At 40.0% G+C, this 17,454-nt stretch overlaps 1 protein-coding gene across 3 annotated transcripts in view; it reads right to left on the bottom strand.

Annotated features, from left to right (window-relative positions):
• The window catches only part of NRAP (nebulin-related anchoring protein), a 77,848-nt gene extending 61,100 nt beyond the window's left edge, over positions 1–16,748 (bottom strand). For all 3 annotated transcript variants that reach the window (XM_011927860.1, XM_011927861.1, XM_011927859.1), the window contains exons 1-9: positions 16,489–16,748; positions 16,029–16,123; positions 15,357–15,444; positions 10,085–10,189; positions 6,653–6,757; positions 5,565–5,669; positions 4,437–4,541; positions 3,060–3,167; positions 2,660–2,764 (exon numbers count right to left, since the gene is read on the bottom strand). In XM_011927860.1, the coding sequence (XP_011783250.1) occupies positions 2,660–2,764; positions 3,060–3,167; positions 4,437–4,541; positions 5,565–5,669; positions 6,653–6,757; positions 10,085–10,189; positions 15,357–15,444; positions 16,029–16,123; positions 16,489–16,560 (888 nt within the window). In that variant the 5' untranslated portion in view covers positions 16,561–16,748. The remainder of the gene's footprint in view (positions 1–2,659; positions 2,765–3,059; positions 3,168–4,436; positions 4,542–5,564; positions 5,670–6,652; positions 6,758–10,084; positions 10,190–15,356; positions 15,445–16,028; positions 16,124–16,488) is intronic.
• Between the last annotated feature and the right edge of the window lie 706 nt (positions 16,749–17,454).

Genomic DNA, 17,454 nt, shown 5'->3' with positions numbered 1-17,454 from the left:
GGTACTGCATCCCCTGGTGGTACTGTCTCCCCTGGTGGTACTGCATCCCCTGGTAGTACTGTCTCCCCCAGTGGTACTGCATTCCCCAGTGGTACTGTCTCCCCTGGTGGTACTGCATCCCCTGGTAGTACTGTCTCCCCCAGTGGTACTGCATTCCCCAGTAGTACTGTCTCCCCCAGTGGTACTTCATCCCCTGGTAGTACTGTCTCCCCTAGTGGTGCTGTCTCCCCCAGTGGTACTGTGTCCCCCAGTGGGTGGTACTGTCTCCCCCAGTGGTACTGTCTCTCCCAGTGGTACTGTCTCCACTGGTGGTACTGTCTCCTCCAGTGGTACTGCCTTCCCCAGTAGTATGTGTCATGTAACCAGAAAAGGAGTATTATATAATTTTTGTAATTTGGGAGGAAAAACTTCAAATTACCATAAGATTATCTGAAATGGGACTAACTGTATATTTCAGACTAAGGATTACAGTCTTTGTCTTAATCCTTTCTTTTTTCTTCCCCGCAGCAACCATCCACTCCCAGAAAGGAAAACCTTCTCTTTCATGATGCTGTCATCACATGACAGATAACCCCTCCCTGGCAGCCAGATGTACTTTAAGACCCAGCTTAGAGACAACCTTCTCCTCGTAGAAGTCCTTCAGTCCTCCCTCACCCCTGGACCTGCCCCAGGCAGAGTCCTCTGTGTTTTCACTGTACTTTTCGCACAAATCTGGAACAGCCCATGTGGTTCTCCCCTTAGGCTCATGACTCCATCTCTCTGTGGCCTCCTTCAAGCCAGGGGCCTGTCCAGCTCCAGCACCAGGGCTTGGACTGTGGCACACACATTTGCTAAAATAAAATAGTTGGGTCACATTAGAAAATCCAGGCTCCCCGTTATTCAACAGTGAAAACCATTTAGCCCGAGTTCTCCTTTTTGCCTGGCTGCCAGAATATTCTGGCCAAATATAATAAGTAATACGTTTTTTTAAAATGTTCTCAAATTCTTTGGTAATCTGCTCTATGGCTTTGCCCATTCTGCTCTACAGTTCCGTGTTTGTAACTTTACTGCAGTTTCTCTCTCTCTCTCTCTCTCTCTGTATATATATATATATATGTATGTATATATGTATGTTGTAAGTGTTAATCTTTTTTCAAGACACCTAATCCTGTTGATTACATGGTATAATCCTTTTAACAAGTCTAGTTACTTGTTAAAAAGAAGAATGAATTGGTTGGCATTTAAGGCACTACAGATATTTATAGTTATCTGCCTGCTGGCTTCTCTCTTGCTCCCTCCTCCTCATGCCCTGGCGAGTCATGCTAAATCACAACAGTGAAATGCCATACTAGACTGAGTCCTCTCAACAGCTGCTGACAGTGCTATCAAACAACACCCATTTTGATTCTTGCATTTGTTATTTTCAGGACTGAAAACTTCAATCAAAGCATCCTACTAATCAAGAACCAGCTATGATACCAAAAAGTTACATTTCATCTGTACCTACAGTCATGTCTAGGTACACATATGAAACGACACATGTGTCTTATAACTACTGGTAGATAGGATTGGCCAAATACAGGACAAAATATTTTTTGACAAATATAGAAGCCAGATATTTTTTTAAAAGCTGATTTTTAAAAGTTGTCCTGAGCTTTCCAAACAATGTATTTAAAATACAAAACAAGTAAAAACATTTTTCACTGGTTTAAAGCACTAAAAGACCACTTAATTAACTTAGAGAATTTGATTAAATGGCTTTTAAATTCAAAACCAAGCATTTCTGCTCTGGCAGACATTTTCAAAGGAGTCCCAACCGACCTTCAAACACATTCTAAGACTCATATGAGTACATGCCTAACTACGGCACTGTGTTTTTCTAAAGAACAGAAACAAATTCATTGTGCTTTTCTAAGTCATATATGTTGTAGAGAATGTACTTACTGCCAAATAATTCAAACAACTGTTCAATTATGAAAAAAAAATCACTTGAACCCATAGAATGTATTCTTCCAATACACACTCATGTTCTTCCAATGTTCTTTACTTGCAACTGTGAACAATAATGCTTCCTTTCTACCCTACAACACCTGGCTAGTACCAGAAAAGACAGAGAGATGTGCAAATAATAATTAGCTGTGATTGTCATCTTAATCTTTTTTTTTACTCCCTGTCAAGACATAGTTCATCTGAGAAGTGAAATTGGAAAAAGGGTTTGCATTCTCTAGCATACTGATTTATCTACTAACCTAGATAACAAATTCACTTTCTAAGAAAATGAGCCCCACTACTCAGTGAAATGCTCAATATTTTTCAAGATGCATTTTGATCTCTATGTTGCTTATGATAGAGACCAGCTAAGCTTAGCTGATCTTAGTCCTTGGGACTGCTCTTCAATGGACAGATAAGAATGCTTTCTTCTTGGCCAAACCACCATATTGGTGTAAGTCATTTATTTATTTAAAAAAAGAAAGTGCCTCAATCTGTTTTCCTAAGTGGGTCAAGTTGAGCCCTGTACAACTGTTTGTCCACTACTTTCTATCTTGGAAAATCTACCTTTCATAAATAAGGTAAAGATAAACGACAGCCCCACCCCTGATTAAATGGTCATAGCTGTATCACAGCCTAGAAGGGGCTAAACATGGAAAAGAGCAGGGCAGGAGATCATTTTATCACATACCTGACCATATTGGTCTGCACATTCCCTTGTCAACATGCCCTCAGCTCCAACGGCTGGACCAGCCATTCCCCTCATTTCTTTTTGATATTGTTGATGGTACCTCACCTGTTTGAAGGCAAAGGACAAACTCGGTGAATTTGACTCCCATACACAGGAGCCAAAAGAGTAAAACTGAATGTCTTAATGGAATATTCTTTTTCTGCTTGGATCTAGGGAGTAGGTATGTCTCAGACATAAAAGTGCCGGGTCATTGTCATGGCAAAATTGACTTAAAACTGTGAAAGAAAACTACTCCCTGGCTTCAGGGTAAATGCAAAAGTCGACAGGAAGTTGGACTCCTCAGACCCAGGTTCACATTCCTCTTTCTCCCTAACATGACCACATCGTCAAGGAAACTTACATCACTTGCCAGCTCATTGGCTCTTTTGGCTATCTGATAGGCGGGTGTGATCATCGCAGGGAAACTGCCTTTCCCTCTTTGTTCTTCATAGTCCTCTGTGTATCTCACCTGAAATGAAAAAAAAAAAATGTGAATCACATGCCCCAATCCTACTGTTTATCAGATGATCTTAGTGAGATGCTCTGCTAAGGGTTCCATGACATCCTGCCCATCTCCTGTCATAGCTCATATGGCATATAATTGGCTTATTGTTTGATGGGCCATGTGCATATTATTCACCTTCTTATTCCCAATACCCAGCACAGTGCCTGGCACATGGAGACACCCAATGTGGAATTCAACACGTGCTTGCTAAGCACCTGGTGCAGGCCAGGCACTGGGCCTGGGCAGAGGAATAAGTCTTCAGCCCTCAAGGAGTTGTCAGCCATGTTTGGGAGACACAAGAGTCTTCTCAACCCCAGATCGAGGGTAAGGCAAGAGGAAACCACATATTAAGCAGAAGCTGGATTTCTGCTTCAATGTCCCATTCAGGACAACACTAAGTTCTTGATTTTATTATGCTATGGAACATTTGGGTTATGTAAATGCAAGTGTTAAAAGTTGTTTAGAAATTATGTTCTCTGATTTGTAGTGGCAAGAGAGATTTCTCTCAGATTACTCAGATACATCCAATTTGGTGTTAATCCAATCTAAAGTTTTCTCTTTAAAGAAGTGTTTTTGCAAGGTCTCTGCTGACTGACTTATCAAACCCAACCATCCTTGACCTCAGGAATTTCTTCTTGGTACCCATGAAGGACTAGAATGTCTCCTACATTCTCCCTCCCTCCACCTCCAAGCAAGGAAAGAATGAAGGATCTCACGTGCAAACCACTGCATCTTGGCCTCCCTCATTTCTCTCTCTCTTTTTTAAATTTAATTTAATTTTAAGTTCCAGAATATATGCGCAGGATGTGCAGGTTTGTTACATAGGTAAATGTGTGCCATGGTGGTTTGCTGTACCTATCAGCTCATCACCTAGGTATTAAGCCCGGCATGCATTAGCTATTTATCCTGACGCTCTCCCTCCCGCCAGCTCCCCACCATGGGCCCCAGTGTGTGTTGTTCCCCTCCCTGTGTCCATGTGTTCTCATTGCTCAGCTCCCACTTATAAGTGAGAGCATGGGGTGTTTGGTTTTCCGTTCCTGTATTGGTCTGCTGAGGATCATAGCCTCCAGCTCCATCCATGTCCCTGCAAAAAACATGATCTTGTTCCTTTTTATCATTCTGTTATAAAGATACATGCATGTGTATGTTCATTGCAGCACTATTCACAAGAGCAAAGACGAGGAATCAACCCAAATGCCCATCAGTGATGGACTGGCCTCCGTCCTTTCTTACATCACTTTGAAGCTGTGCCACAGCCTTGCTCCGTAGCAGCTCAGGAGTATCCGCAACCGTGGAGAATCTGGAGATGCGTTCATCGTGCCCTCTCTTATACTCCACCTGATGAGAAGACAGTAGAGTCAAGGGTGCACCCACCTCACAGCCTCTGCAATGACCTCTCCCTGTGGCTCTCCTAAAGCTGCACCATCAGGCTACACTCAACGCAAACCTGTGGCAAGTCTTCTGTGGTTTGTTTCACGGGCTCCTCCTCAAAAAGTATCTATACCAATGTGCTAAGTCCAGGAGTGTGCCAGGGATTGCCACACTCCAACAAATATTGACTTTCTTAATCTCCATAACAATCACATTTGGCATGACCAATGTTTTCCTCACTTTACAAGTGAGAAGCCAAGGAAGAGAGAAATTAAGTAATTTGTCTACGGTCACTTAGCACTAAGGGATAGGATTCAAATTTCAGCATTCTGGCTCCAAAATCTGAGCTTTTAACAAGTAAACTTTGCTACTCTTTCAGTGGACCTGACACCCAGTTAAAAATTAGTGTCTTCGGCTGGGCGTGGTGGCTCACGCCTGTAATCCCAGCACTTTGGGAGGCTGAGGTGGGTAGATCACAAGGTCACCATTGTTGCCCTGGCCAACATGGTGAAACCCCATCGCTACTAAAAATACAAAAATTAGCTGGCTGTGGTGGCGGGCACCTGTAGTCCAGCTACTCGGGAGGCTGAGGCAGGAGAATCACTTGAACCCGGGAGGCGGAGCTTGCAGTGAGCCGAGATTGCGCCACTGCATTCCAGCTGGCGACAGAGCAAGACTCCTTCTCACAAAAAATAAAAATAAAAAAAAAAAATAAATAATGTCTTCAATGCCAAAGCAAACTCAAGAAATCATGTGGTCCAGACGTTGGGTGAACTACACAGTCTTCTCTGTACTTTATAGATATGGTCCAATCACCGCACAGAGAATACTTGACAGGGAAAAGGTAAGAACACAGTTTTCTCTGTAATATGACACCTGTGGTACTTACCTACCCAAAGCACTCTTTTATTGTTTTTTCCCTAAATCATGGGGGTTCATTAATGACAAAAATTGGCATAATCAATGGTGAAAAAGCACCCAGACACTCACTTGGCTGGCCAGCTGGTTGGCTTTCTTGGCCCTTTGATAAGCAGGTGTGATCATGGCTGGAAAGCTCCCCTTGCCCCTGGGTTGCTCATAGTCTTCTGTATATTCCTGTTGGTCAGAACCAATGTCAGCACGAGAACTGAGATGATATTGAATGACAACTAAGAAAACTGCAATAAAACCAATGAAACTAGATTTATAAAGTACTTCGGAAATATTTCAATCACCTGTAATAAATGTAAAATATGGTTTATAATTGGCAATTTGAATAAAACCATCAGCACTGAAGAACTCATATTTCCCATGTCAAAGGGGCTCCTCTTCAATGTTCATATCAAAATATGGGGACCTAGCACAACTCAAGGGCTGCCCTTTGACTCTAGGGCCTGTAGGTAACACAGCCATTAATTAATACGTGGGTGACTTTCCTGTAACTCATCTGCTAGCAAGAGTCCTACAGTATTGGAAGTAAAATGTCTCTTATTCTTTCCTTCTGACTTTCTGAATATCTCTGATGATTAGTTTTCCTAATGAGACTTATCACCTTAGCATTTGTGTTTCCAGCGTTTTCTTTCCATTTTCTAAAGGAAAAGTCATGAGGACTAACAGTGTTTTCCAAAGTAGATTCTTCAAAGGGTAAGTGTACCTAGAGGTAACCAGGAGGGACCTAGTTACCTAGAGTGTAACCTGTGCAAATGGTTGAGGATTTCCACAATTCAGGCTAAAATTATCTTCCCTATGTGAAAGCCTGCTAAGGTCTCTTACGATTCTGGAGGTCAGTACTTTAAAATGGGCCATCAGGGATGGTTCCTTCTGGAGGTTCTAGAGGATAATCTGTTTCTCTGCCTTTTCCAGCTTCTAGAGGCCCCCACATTTCTAGTTCCTGCCCTACATGGCTTTGGCCTCTGCTTCTGTCACCGCATCACCTTTCCTCTGACTCTGACCCTCCTGGTTCCAGGGATTAGGACATGGGTATCTTTGGGGATGATAGCATCATTCTGTCTACCACAATTGTAAAAGTCAAGGAACAGTCAAACTAATTGCTAAGTAATTGCTAAACCAATTCCTAAAGCAATTTCTAGGGTGCTTACCTCACCAAGAGACTTTCGAGCCTCAACCATCCTTACAATTTCGGGGTCCGGCAGAGCTCCTGGGCACCAAGCATTCCCTTCCCTATATCCAGTCCAATAGGCTCTCTACAAAGGAAGCACACGAAGGGATACAAACACATGTCCCAGACTCCCAGTAACACATACATTGTCAAAAGAAGATATTCTTAAACATTATAAACTCCTATTGGTAAATCCTGGGTCTCAGCTAACTGAAATGTTCATTTATTTCAGGCTAGAAAATGACCCAAGTTTCTAAATAATTGAACTTTCTGAAAGCCACTATGTCACAGGAAAATTTGGAATATAACAGCATTTTCTTGCATATCACTGCATCAGGATTAGGTGAGGAGGAGGAAAAATCACTGCGGTCAGGTAATCTGAGATTAATCAACATTATTCAGACAAATGTCAAAAACCTACTACCTGTTACTTGACAACTGACAATGGAAAGAAAAGAAAAAAAAAAAAAAGGAAAGGCAAAGTTTCTCTTTTAATATACTCATGACCTACCACCTTGGGAGATAAAACTAACATGAAACAAATAGCAATTAGAAAACAGTTATAGTTTAAGTGTATTGTCTGAGTGATAAGTACAATAAGAATCTTTAAAAAGCAGTCTGCAAGAGATGGGTCCCATTTGGGGCAGGAAGATAGAATTTGAGCTGTACCTCCAGGGCTGAGGGCAATTAGCAGAGGCCAAGGGAGAAAAAATGGCATCCATTCTAGAAGGTCAGTTCCATGAGGGCGGGGATTTTTGTGTTTGGTTCACTAACGCATCCCAAAAGCTTGGAACAGTATGTAGCAACTCATAGACTCAATAATTATTTGTTGAATAAATTCCAGGAATGTGGGCTGCCATGCATAAAAGCATGAAGGCAGTGATGGGCTCAGTACTTAGGACCATGAGGAGGTGGGTTTGACTGGACCCGAGGGAAAGAGATGGGGAGCCAGGTGGGCTGGAGGGGGGCAAGTTGGACAGGTTGGGTAGAGCCAGCCTTTGGAGATCTGGAAAGACAGATTATTCATATGTGAAATTACACTCAACCTGACTAGCAATTAGGGACATCTAAATTGAAACAAGATGCAGATTGTCCAAACACTTATCTGACAATACCAAGTGCTGGTTAGAGTGTGGGGAAACAGGCATTCTCACACACTGCCTTTGGGAGTATAAAATGTACCGCTATTTTAGAATGCAATTTGAGCCTCCATTAAAATTTAAAAGGGACATACCCTTTGATCTAGCAACTTTGTTTTTTCATTAGCTAGTCTAGAAAAAAACTCATTTGTGTACAAAACAGGTCTTGAACAAGAGTGTTCATTGCAACTTTGCAATAGAAAAAAATTTTTTTAATAATCCTGTAATCCTGTCTATCAATAGGATAGTATGGTATTGTACATCCATTCTTTTTTGTTGTTGTTGTTGAGACAGAGGCTTGCTCTGTCACCCAGGATGGAGTGTAGTGGCACTATCTCAGCTTACTGCAACCTCTGCCTCCCAGGTTCAAGCAATTCTCCTGCCTCAGCCTCCTGAGTAGCTGGGATTACAGGCACATACCACCATGTCTGGCTAATTTTTGTATTTTTAGTAGAGACGAGGTTTTGCCATGTTGGCCAGGCTGGTCTCGAACTCCTGACCTCAGGTGATCCACCCACTTCGGCCTCCCAAAGTGCTGGGATTACAGGCGTGAGCCATGGCACCCAGGCTTGTACATCCATTTTTAATGGTGCACCTATGATCCACCCATTCACGATGGCTTAAAAGGATGCTGATATAGAAATATTTCCAAGATATTTGTTGAGTGAAAACTACTTCACAACAATGCATATTGTTTCATGAAAAAAGTATACATTTAATATACTGTAAACAAAAAATAAAATTCTAAGCCCCCTACCCATCAGAACAGACCCCTCCTCTCAGCCAAGGACATTCCAAAGTTAACCTACAAAACTGGTTTAGGCCATGATGGGAAGGGGAAGGTTGAACATGTCTCATTATACCCGCGTCCCTTTTGGAATTCAGGAAAAGCCTACCGACCAGTATTAACACCAACACAGACTTTAAGTCTAATAAGAAATATTTACAATCTATTCTCTCTGAAACCTGCTACTTGGAGGCTTCATCTGCATAATAAAACTTTGGTCTCCACAATCCCTTATTGTAATCCAGACATTTCTTTCTATTGATTTCAGGTCTTTAGTTAATAACTCTTTCAACCAACTGCCAATCAGAAAACTTCAAATCTACCTACAACCCGAAAGCCCCCATGTCGAGCTGTCCTGCCTTTCCAGATGGAACCAATGTACACCTCACATGTACTGATTGATGTCTCATGTCTCCCTAAAATGTATAAAAGCAAGCTGTACTCTGACCACCTCTGGCACAGGTTGTCAGGACCTCCTGAGGCTGTGTTATGGGCATATCCTTAACCTTGGCAAAATAAACTTTCTAAATGGATTGAGACCTGTCTTAGATACTTTTGGTTTATATAACATATATACATATATAATTTTCAATAACAAATAATACTAGCTGATATTTATTGTGCCTACCACTGTTCTAAGATCTTTTGATTATCACAATATCATTATGTTAGGAAGTGTTTGAAGTTCACCTTACAGATGAGAAAGTTGAAGTAAAGAACGGTTAAATAACTCATTCAAGATCCTTCAATAAATGGTAGTAAACATGTCCAAATGTAAACTCTAGAAAGACAGATATAGATAGTTTTATTTGCAAATCAAGAGAGAAAAGTCTGGAAGGATGCTACCGACAAGACTGATGAAAGCAGGTACTTCTACAGAGAAAACTGGAATTGGAGGTGGTGGATAAAGGGTTACCTTTGTACTGTTTGGATTTTTTTTTTTTTTTTACAGTAAGAATAATGCAAATTCTTATGCACTTATTATGTGTGTAAATAAAACAAATGGCTAAGGAATTCTGAAATGATCAATCTGTCAACAGACAGGGGAGGTGGGAAGAGTAAGTCAGGGATACCCGGGAAGGGTAGAGAGAGGCTGGAGAGAGGACAGCCCAGACGAGGGAAAGGAGCCATCTTGGTAACCTTGTAAAGGTCCAGGCAGGAAATGACGTGGATCAGAACTGGGAGAGTGAGAGGAAGGGGTGGAGCTGAGTGAAGTGTCAGAGAAAGAAAGGGTAGTCTTCGTTTCAAACCTGGGTGATAGAAATATAGTGGCTGGAAGGGGAAGACAGTGAACCTGGTCTGGGGCAGATAGAGTTTAGGTGATGTTAGGACACGCTGATTGAGGTCTTCCATAGACAGTTGGAATTACAAAATGGATGAAAGGAAACCTACTTGATTTTCTCTAGAAGTAATAATAATAATACATTCAGTTGACATAGTATGTCATTCTTTCTTTTTCCAAACCCACTTATCACTTTTCTCTCACCTCATTTGCCAGTGGCTGACTGTTAGGTGCACCTTCCTTATCCTTGGATTTCATGTCCCAATGAAAAACTGATTTAAACTGTTCACCATCTTCTTGGTCATGGATCTGCACAAGGAAGATGTTGTCAGTGATGTTTCCATCAGAACAGAGAAAAAAAAATAGACAAACAATTCCTAGCTAAAATTGGAGGACTTTGCTCAGTCTCAACTGCAAAGCACTAAGCTACAAGGCACACTGCGCTGTCAGTCTCCCTGTGGTTTCATCTGCACCACCAACCAGGTGGCACATATAGAGCACCTGCTGTGTGCAAAGCTCTTTGGAGCAGTGCAATTAAAGTGACTGAGATAAAGTCTTTATAAACCTACCACACAATACAAATTAGAGTAACCTGAGAAAACATTGGGCATTAGAGTAGTGGTTCTTAATTTTAGTCGTGTAATTATCACCCGGGGAGCTTGTTAAAATGCTGGCTCCCCAATTTTGTGTGTCTCACAATTTTACCTTTAACACCCTGATTTTTAATAAACCTTGAGTTAATTTTTATGTATAAATAAGGGTCAAGGTTCATTTTTTTCTATATAAATACCCAATTACTACAGTACTGTTTATTGAAAAATCATTCTTGCTATGGTAAATTGCAGTGATGCCTTTCTTGTAATTCAAGTGACCATATACATGCAGCCCTATTTCTGGACCTTGTATTGGAGTCCACTGGTCTATTTCTCTCTTCTTGTGCCAATTCTATGCTGAGTTAATAGAGTAAGTCTGCTTTTATAGAGTAAGTCTTGAAATCTGGTGAGTCCTTCAATTTTGTTCTTTGGTTTCTTGGCTATTTTAGGAGCTTTGTGTTTTTATATTCGTTTCAGAATCAGTCTGTCCATTTCCACAGAAAAACACCAGGATTTTGAATGGGACTGCCTTGAATGTAAAGATTAATTGGGGGAAACTGACCTCTCAGTAACATCTTCATAACCTTGAGATAGACAAAGATTTCTTAAATGTAAAAAGGACTAACTATAAAAGAAAAAAAATCAGAAGGTCTTAGGTCCAAACTAAGATATCAAAATTTATTAGGTAGGAAGTGGGGCCCAGAAATCTGCAAATTTGGCCAGGCGCAGTACCTCACGCCTGTAATCCCAGCACTTTGTGAGGCCGAGGCAGGCAGATCACTTGAGGCCAGGAGTTCGAGACCCGCTTAGCCAACACACTGAAACCCCATCTCTCCTAAATATAGAAAAAATTAGCTGAGCATGGTGCCGCACGCCTGTAGTCCCAACTACTCAGGAAGCTGAGATATGAGAATCACTTGAAGCCGGGAGGCGGAGGTTGCAGTGAGCCGACATCATGCCACTGCACTCCAGCCTGGGCAAAAAAACGAGATCCCGAAAAAAAAAAAAAAGAAAGAAAGAAGGAAAGAAGGAAGGAAGGAAGGAAGGAAGGAAGGAAGGAAGGAAGGAAGGAAGGAAAGAAAGAAGGAAGGAAGGAAGGAAGGAAGGAAGGAAGGAAGGAAGGAAGGAAGGAAGGAAGGAGAAAGAAAGAAAGAAATCTGCAGTTTTTACAAGCTGAAGTTTAAATTCTTAATTTTAAACATAATGAGAAAACAAGCTCAGAGAAAAGTTTAAACCCAAAGAATTCTTGTTCCCTATCAAGGGCATCTTCTGACATTGACTCTCCACGGTTCCTACTGCTTAATGCTACTTGATGTGTATATTTTAAATATATACATTAAGAGATCTTTACATGCTTTTTCCTTGTATTTTTAAGAAACAAATGAACGTTACATAAACTTAAAGTAGGCTTTGTTTGTTTGTTTGTTTACCTACAAATAACACTACCAGTTAATTATTTGTTGTGGAGGACTGCCTCGAGCATGGCAAGATATTTAACAGCATCCCAGGTCTCTACCCACCAGATGCAATAATACCCCACCAACAGCAGTTGCAACAATCAATGTGTCCCCAGATAGAACAAATGTCCCCTGGGTAGGGGTTGGGGAAAACTGCCCTCCTTGAGAACAATGTACTTTAGTAATCAGAAACACATGACCAAAATAGATATTCTGTCCACTTCTAGAAAGTTATATTTGATGTCCTTCTTCCCCAGTGCAAATCTACCACTGGGGAGGGTTTGCCTCCTCCAGGGACCTTTCTTGAGATTCATGATTACATTGAGGAAATAGAAAGAGGAAAAAATGCCATAAATTTTACCAGTGGGGTAAGGAAGCATGAAGGGCTAAATTTCATTCTCTGAATAGAAAAAAAGCCTAGATGTTTTATTTTTCTAAAAATTCCATTCACACCTACCAAACAGGAAATTCTATCTTTGCAAATATTTATTTATTTTTCAAAGGGTGACATTTAGGAACAAAACACTGCAAATCGGCTTTGAATGCCAACTTAAAATCTTTGCTTTTCTCCTTCATCACCATCACTGAAAACTCTCTTTCCTTTTTTGATTTTAGTACGTGCACAATGAATTTATTTTTTATTCAATTGTCAAAGTCTCTCAGAGATCACAAGGAGGTGAAAGGTAATTCATATTTTATCTCCTCATATTTTAACTACCCTAGGGCAGTTGTAAGAGCTGGGCCCTGTAAGGGACATGGTTGTCCATTTTACTTTGTCCCTGGTGGGCAAGAAGGAGAAAGTGATCTCAGTAGACAACACACACACAAACACACACACACAGACACACACACACACACCATATACACATATATACATACATACATACATAAACACCATACACACATATATACACTCACTATATACACATATATACATACCACATACACATATACATATCTCACATGCCTATACATATACATACATACACATATATACATACACACCAAATACATGCATACAATACACATGAACATGTGCACACACATACACATGCACATACATCACATACACACATATAGGTGTGTGTGCACACACATTCACACCTACATACACACATATACACACTCCCCAGATGCACACACACATATATACACACACATATACACTGTCACATAGACACAAACAAATACACACACGCAGGCCTCCTGGGAAGCTCACATCACTGTTTGTGGCTGGAAATAGAACCAGCAACAATCCTAGCCTTGCTCCAGCTTGGGCCTGTCATACACGGTTAAAATAAGGTGAGTCCACTCCCACTTCAAAAAAAGGAAAATAGTGTGCAACCTGTTGTGTGATTATAAGGTGGAGAATGCCCGCTGTGGCTCAGTTAGAGGGAAAATACAGACACTATGGGGATCTTTCTGTAGACAGTGTAATAAATGCAAACGGTATTCTGATGTAAAGTACATCTCCTCATATTTTATCTGTCAAATCCTCGCTACGCAACTGCAGAAACATCTGGATATTTGAAAACATGAACAAGTGCTTTTTGTCTTCTGGAGAGTTTGCCACCCTCTGGGTATATATGAAAGTGAGCCACTAATAAATATTTTAAAGTTAAACATATCTGGATTTGTGCCCAACCAGCTGGGTAAACTAGGCAGGTTATTTAACCTCTCTGTGCCTCAGTTTCCTCAACTATAACATGATAATATTACAGAAGGCTCTTGTCAAGAACAGGAGATAATATAAATAACTTATCAGAGTGTTTAGCACTCTGTTTAAGGAAGAGCTATATTCAATATTTACTATAATTTCATGTAGCTGCCCTCAGACACCAAGAGATGAAAACAAAGTCCTGAAAGAATTAGGCTTCTCAGTAACCTAGGATTGCTTGTGAATTCTTAAGACTTGTGAATCCTTAGGAAGCAATGATATCTGAGCAACAATTTGAGCCTCCATTTCCTCATCGTAAAACAGGATAATAGTAGTATCAACTTCATTGGGTTGCAATGTGTGTTAAATGAATTAAGTGCTTCTACAGTAAATGCTATATAAACTTGTTAAATAAAAGAAATAATAAACTCACAATTAGTTCTAAGCATTTAGTGAAAATAAGGTATCTTGGCAGCATGTGTAGAGAGCTACACAGCAAGACCACTACCTCTATCTCATATACAGTTTCTTGGGAGGAGGACAGTTGGGCAAGGAAGGGAGTCAGTATGAGGTGGAGCAACATTAGGAAGGGAATCTTGGGTAAAGAGGAATTACTAGAGAACCTTTCACCTCATGGGTAATTTTCTAATTTTAGAAAGCCACTAAAACTTCATCCCACAGAGCAACTTCGTGTGGGCATGGGTTATAGAAGCTCAATGATTCATCATTTTAATAGGTGCAAGAGTTACGTCGATAGCTGGTTATTTGACAAAACTCCACTATTAGATTTTCAAGAGGTTGGATTTGGCAATGTGGCCTCCATATTTACCTCCCCATCTCAACTCCACACCTCCTAAACTAAACTTCCTTTCCAAAGGAAAACATCTTTGACCTATTCCCACCCCAAGGGGAAAATAGGCTGTCAATAATCCTAAGTAATGACTGAATTCAGAGAGACTTGAGTGTGAAACTAAAGGTTTTGATTTTCTGTACCAGAATGTCACAGGGAAAAGTCAAGATCCTCATAATATGTTCCAACTATGTAAGCATTGTTTTATGTAGTAAGCATTTAGTGTGTGCAGAGCCTACTCTATAAACTGTCATCATTTTATGAAACAGTCTTGAGCTGGTCAAGACACGAAGATTATACTGAAATCAAGGACCTCAATTATTCTATCTACATCATCCTGTATATTGGCCCCTAATATTGTGGGAGAACAAACAGTCACGTTTGTTACTCAAATGCACTTTACATGTGTATGTGGAGGAAATGGGCAGCTTCACATGCAGACAGAGACACTTAAAAACTTTACATGTGCCTAAGCATTGTTAATGGATATATAATATTTGCACATATTTATGGAGTATATGTAATAGTTCATTATGTATTAGATTGTGTAATGATCAAGTCAGGGTATTTAGGGTGTTTTGCCTCAAGTATTATTTCTATTCCAGCTATTTTGAAATATATGATACATTGTTGTTAATTGTGGTCACCCTACTCTGCTATAGGACATTACAACATATTCCTTCTTTTATTTATTTAATTTTACAAGAAATAAAGACAGGGTCTCACTAATGTTGCCCAGGCCAATCTCTAACTCCTAAGCTCAAACCATCTGCCTGCTTTGGCCTCCCAAAGTCTTGGGATTACAGGTGTGAGCCACCATGCCTGGCTAGAACATATTCCTTCTATCTAATTGTATGTTTCTACCCAGTAACCAACCATTCTCCATACCCTCCGTCCCACTGAAAATTAAATAACTTACCCCACTGATGGCCTCTGGAAATGTCCTCACATTTAGATTTAATGGAGTGTGATAGACACTGGTGAAAGTGTTGTTCTTGGGGTTATGGCTACAATAAATAGGTATAAATCAAAATTAGAAATGTACTTTATCCAAATGATTGAGGGGCTATTCTTAAGATTATTTTTAAATAATAACAGTTATTTTTAAAAAATCAGTAAATATAAAACTTAAAAATTAAGTTCATGATTTTCCAGGCAATGTATCTTACAGAAAAATAAAAAGCAAATCACATAAAATCAACATATACAACGGAAAGCCTAAATTTAACTGGAAATGATCACTTGAAAACTTCCCGAAGAAAGTAAAAAAGGAATCTGAAATTATTTAAAAGAAAATACTTCAAAGCTCTATATGCATATTTATGGCCATTATATTTTTCTGCGCAATATTTAATCATTTGACATGAGGTTATAGTGGATATATTTGATCTTTTACTTGGAATAAATTTGAAATTTTGTATCCATTGCATAAAATCCCACCTTAAGTCTCTTTAATGACAGGATACAAGTGAACACTTTGGGGAAGATATTTCTTGGATTTAACCCCGGGGACATATGATTTGAACGTTTAGTTGGCTCCTTGTTGAAAAATAAAACTCAAGAGGTGCTGGTGGGGGCATCAAACACTTACGCGTGACAGTACGGCTTTTTCTGGTGACTCACAAAGTTATTAACAGACAGCATCATCTTGCAAACTTCACAGTGAAAACAGGCTTTATGCCATATCTAGAAATCATATAGAGAAGATTTAGCAATTACCTTTTCTCCTCCAGACTCAAGGTTCTTATATATTTTTTAGGGTACAAAAATGAACTTCGAGGATAAAATGGTGATTTAAAAAAATTAAAAACCACACACACAGCTATAACAACATTCACAGGTAAATAAATGGATAACTTTTTCTTTTCAAGACAACATAGAAGAAATAGAAATGGGTAGAACTAAATAAAGGTGGGAAAATACAACTTTTTCTTGTGGTTCAAAAAAATTTAACTGAAAATTAAATTTCCGTATTTACCTATGTCCATATGTGAGAAGGTCAATTTCCTGTGTTTGTTATTATTCACAAAAGCCAAGAAACATCTACTGACCTGATCTATGCAGCTGATCTTCTCAGCAGGATAAACCCCATACCCACACCTAGAGCAAGCCTGCACATTCATCTCAAAGCCAGAAGGGAGAAGACAAAGATAGGCAACAGGCAAGAAATGCAAGGAGAACCCCCAGTCTAGTTCAAGCCTTCAAAATCCAACGTCTCTAAAATTCCTGTGGGCGCCTCGATCGTTCACAGTCCAACTTCCACTTTCCTTTGCTGACCTTCTAGTTTGAAGTCAGCAGTTGGATGGTTTTTAAAGCTGCCACTTACTCAAGGGGCTATTTTGGCCACTCACTCAGCACGCATGCGTCTGGGAAATAAGGTGGAAGTATTTCTAGCTGACACGCTTCTCTAAATAGAAAAATGAACTCACAACAGCATCATGTTTATGTGGATAACCAAATCCTGGTGTATGATCAGGCAGCATGGAGTGGTTTAGCACTAGCTGTGATCATGACCCAAGAAAAGAACCTAAAGGAAGATGCCACATCGTCATCCAACAATCAAATTAGAAAAGCTTGCTCTATGCATCCTATGACTAAAGCAGAAAGGCCAGCTCCCAAAAATATAGAAAATAAAATGGGATTGATTCACTCCTTTAAATGGATAAATATCACACCTGAGTTTTAACTTTACCTACCCAAAGTGTTTACAACAGTGAAACTAAACACTTAATAAGGTATTAATTTGTGTTTAGCTTCTACTGGAACGCGAAACTAAAAACAAATGAGAACTCTTGGTGTTTTGACCTCTGTATTTTATTCTAGAATGTTCCAAGAAGGCCTTTGTGCTTGTTCCCTTGCTCACAGACCTTAAAAGGGGTAACATGAAGACAGAATCTCTCTTCCTGGCTTTGGGAAGCCTCTCATGGCCTTCAGTTTCTGCTGAAATGTCACCTTATCACCTTATAGAAATACCTGATACAAAATGGCACCTCACCTGTCCCCACTCCTATCTCATT

Source organism: Colobus angolensis, unplaced genomic scaffold (assembly GCF_000951035.1).
Source record: "Colobus angolensis palliatus isolate OR3802 unplaced genomic scaffold, Cang.pa_1.0 Scaffold75, whole genome shotgun sequence".
NCBI classification, from domain to species: Eukaryota; Metazoa; Chordata; class Mammalia; order Primates; family Cercopithecidae; genus Colobus; species Colobus angolensis.
The sequence above is the reverse complement of the archived record's forward strand: the minus strand, read 5'-3'. Positions and strand labels throughout refer to the sequence as shown.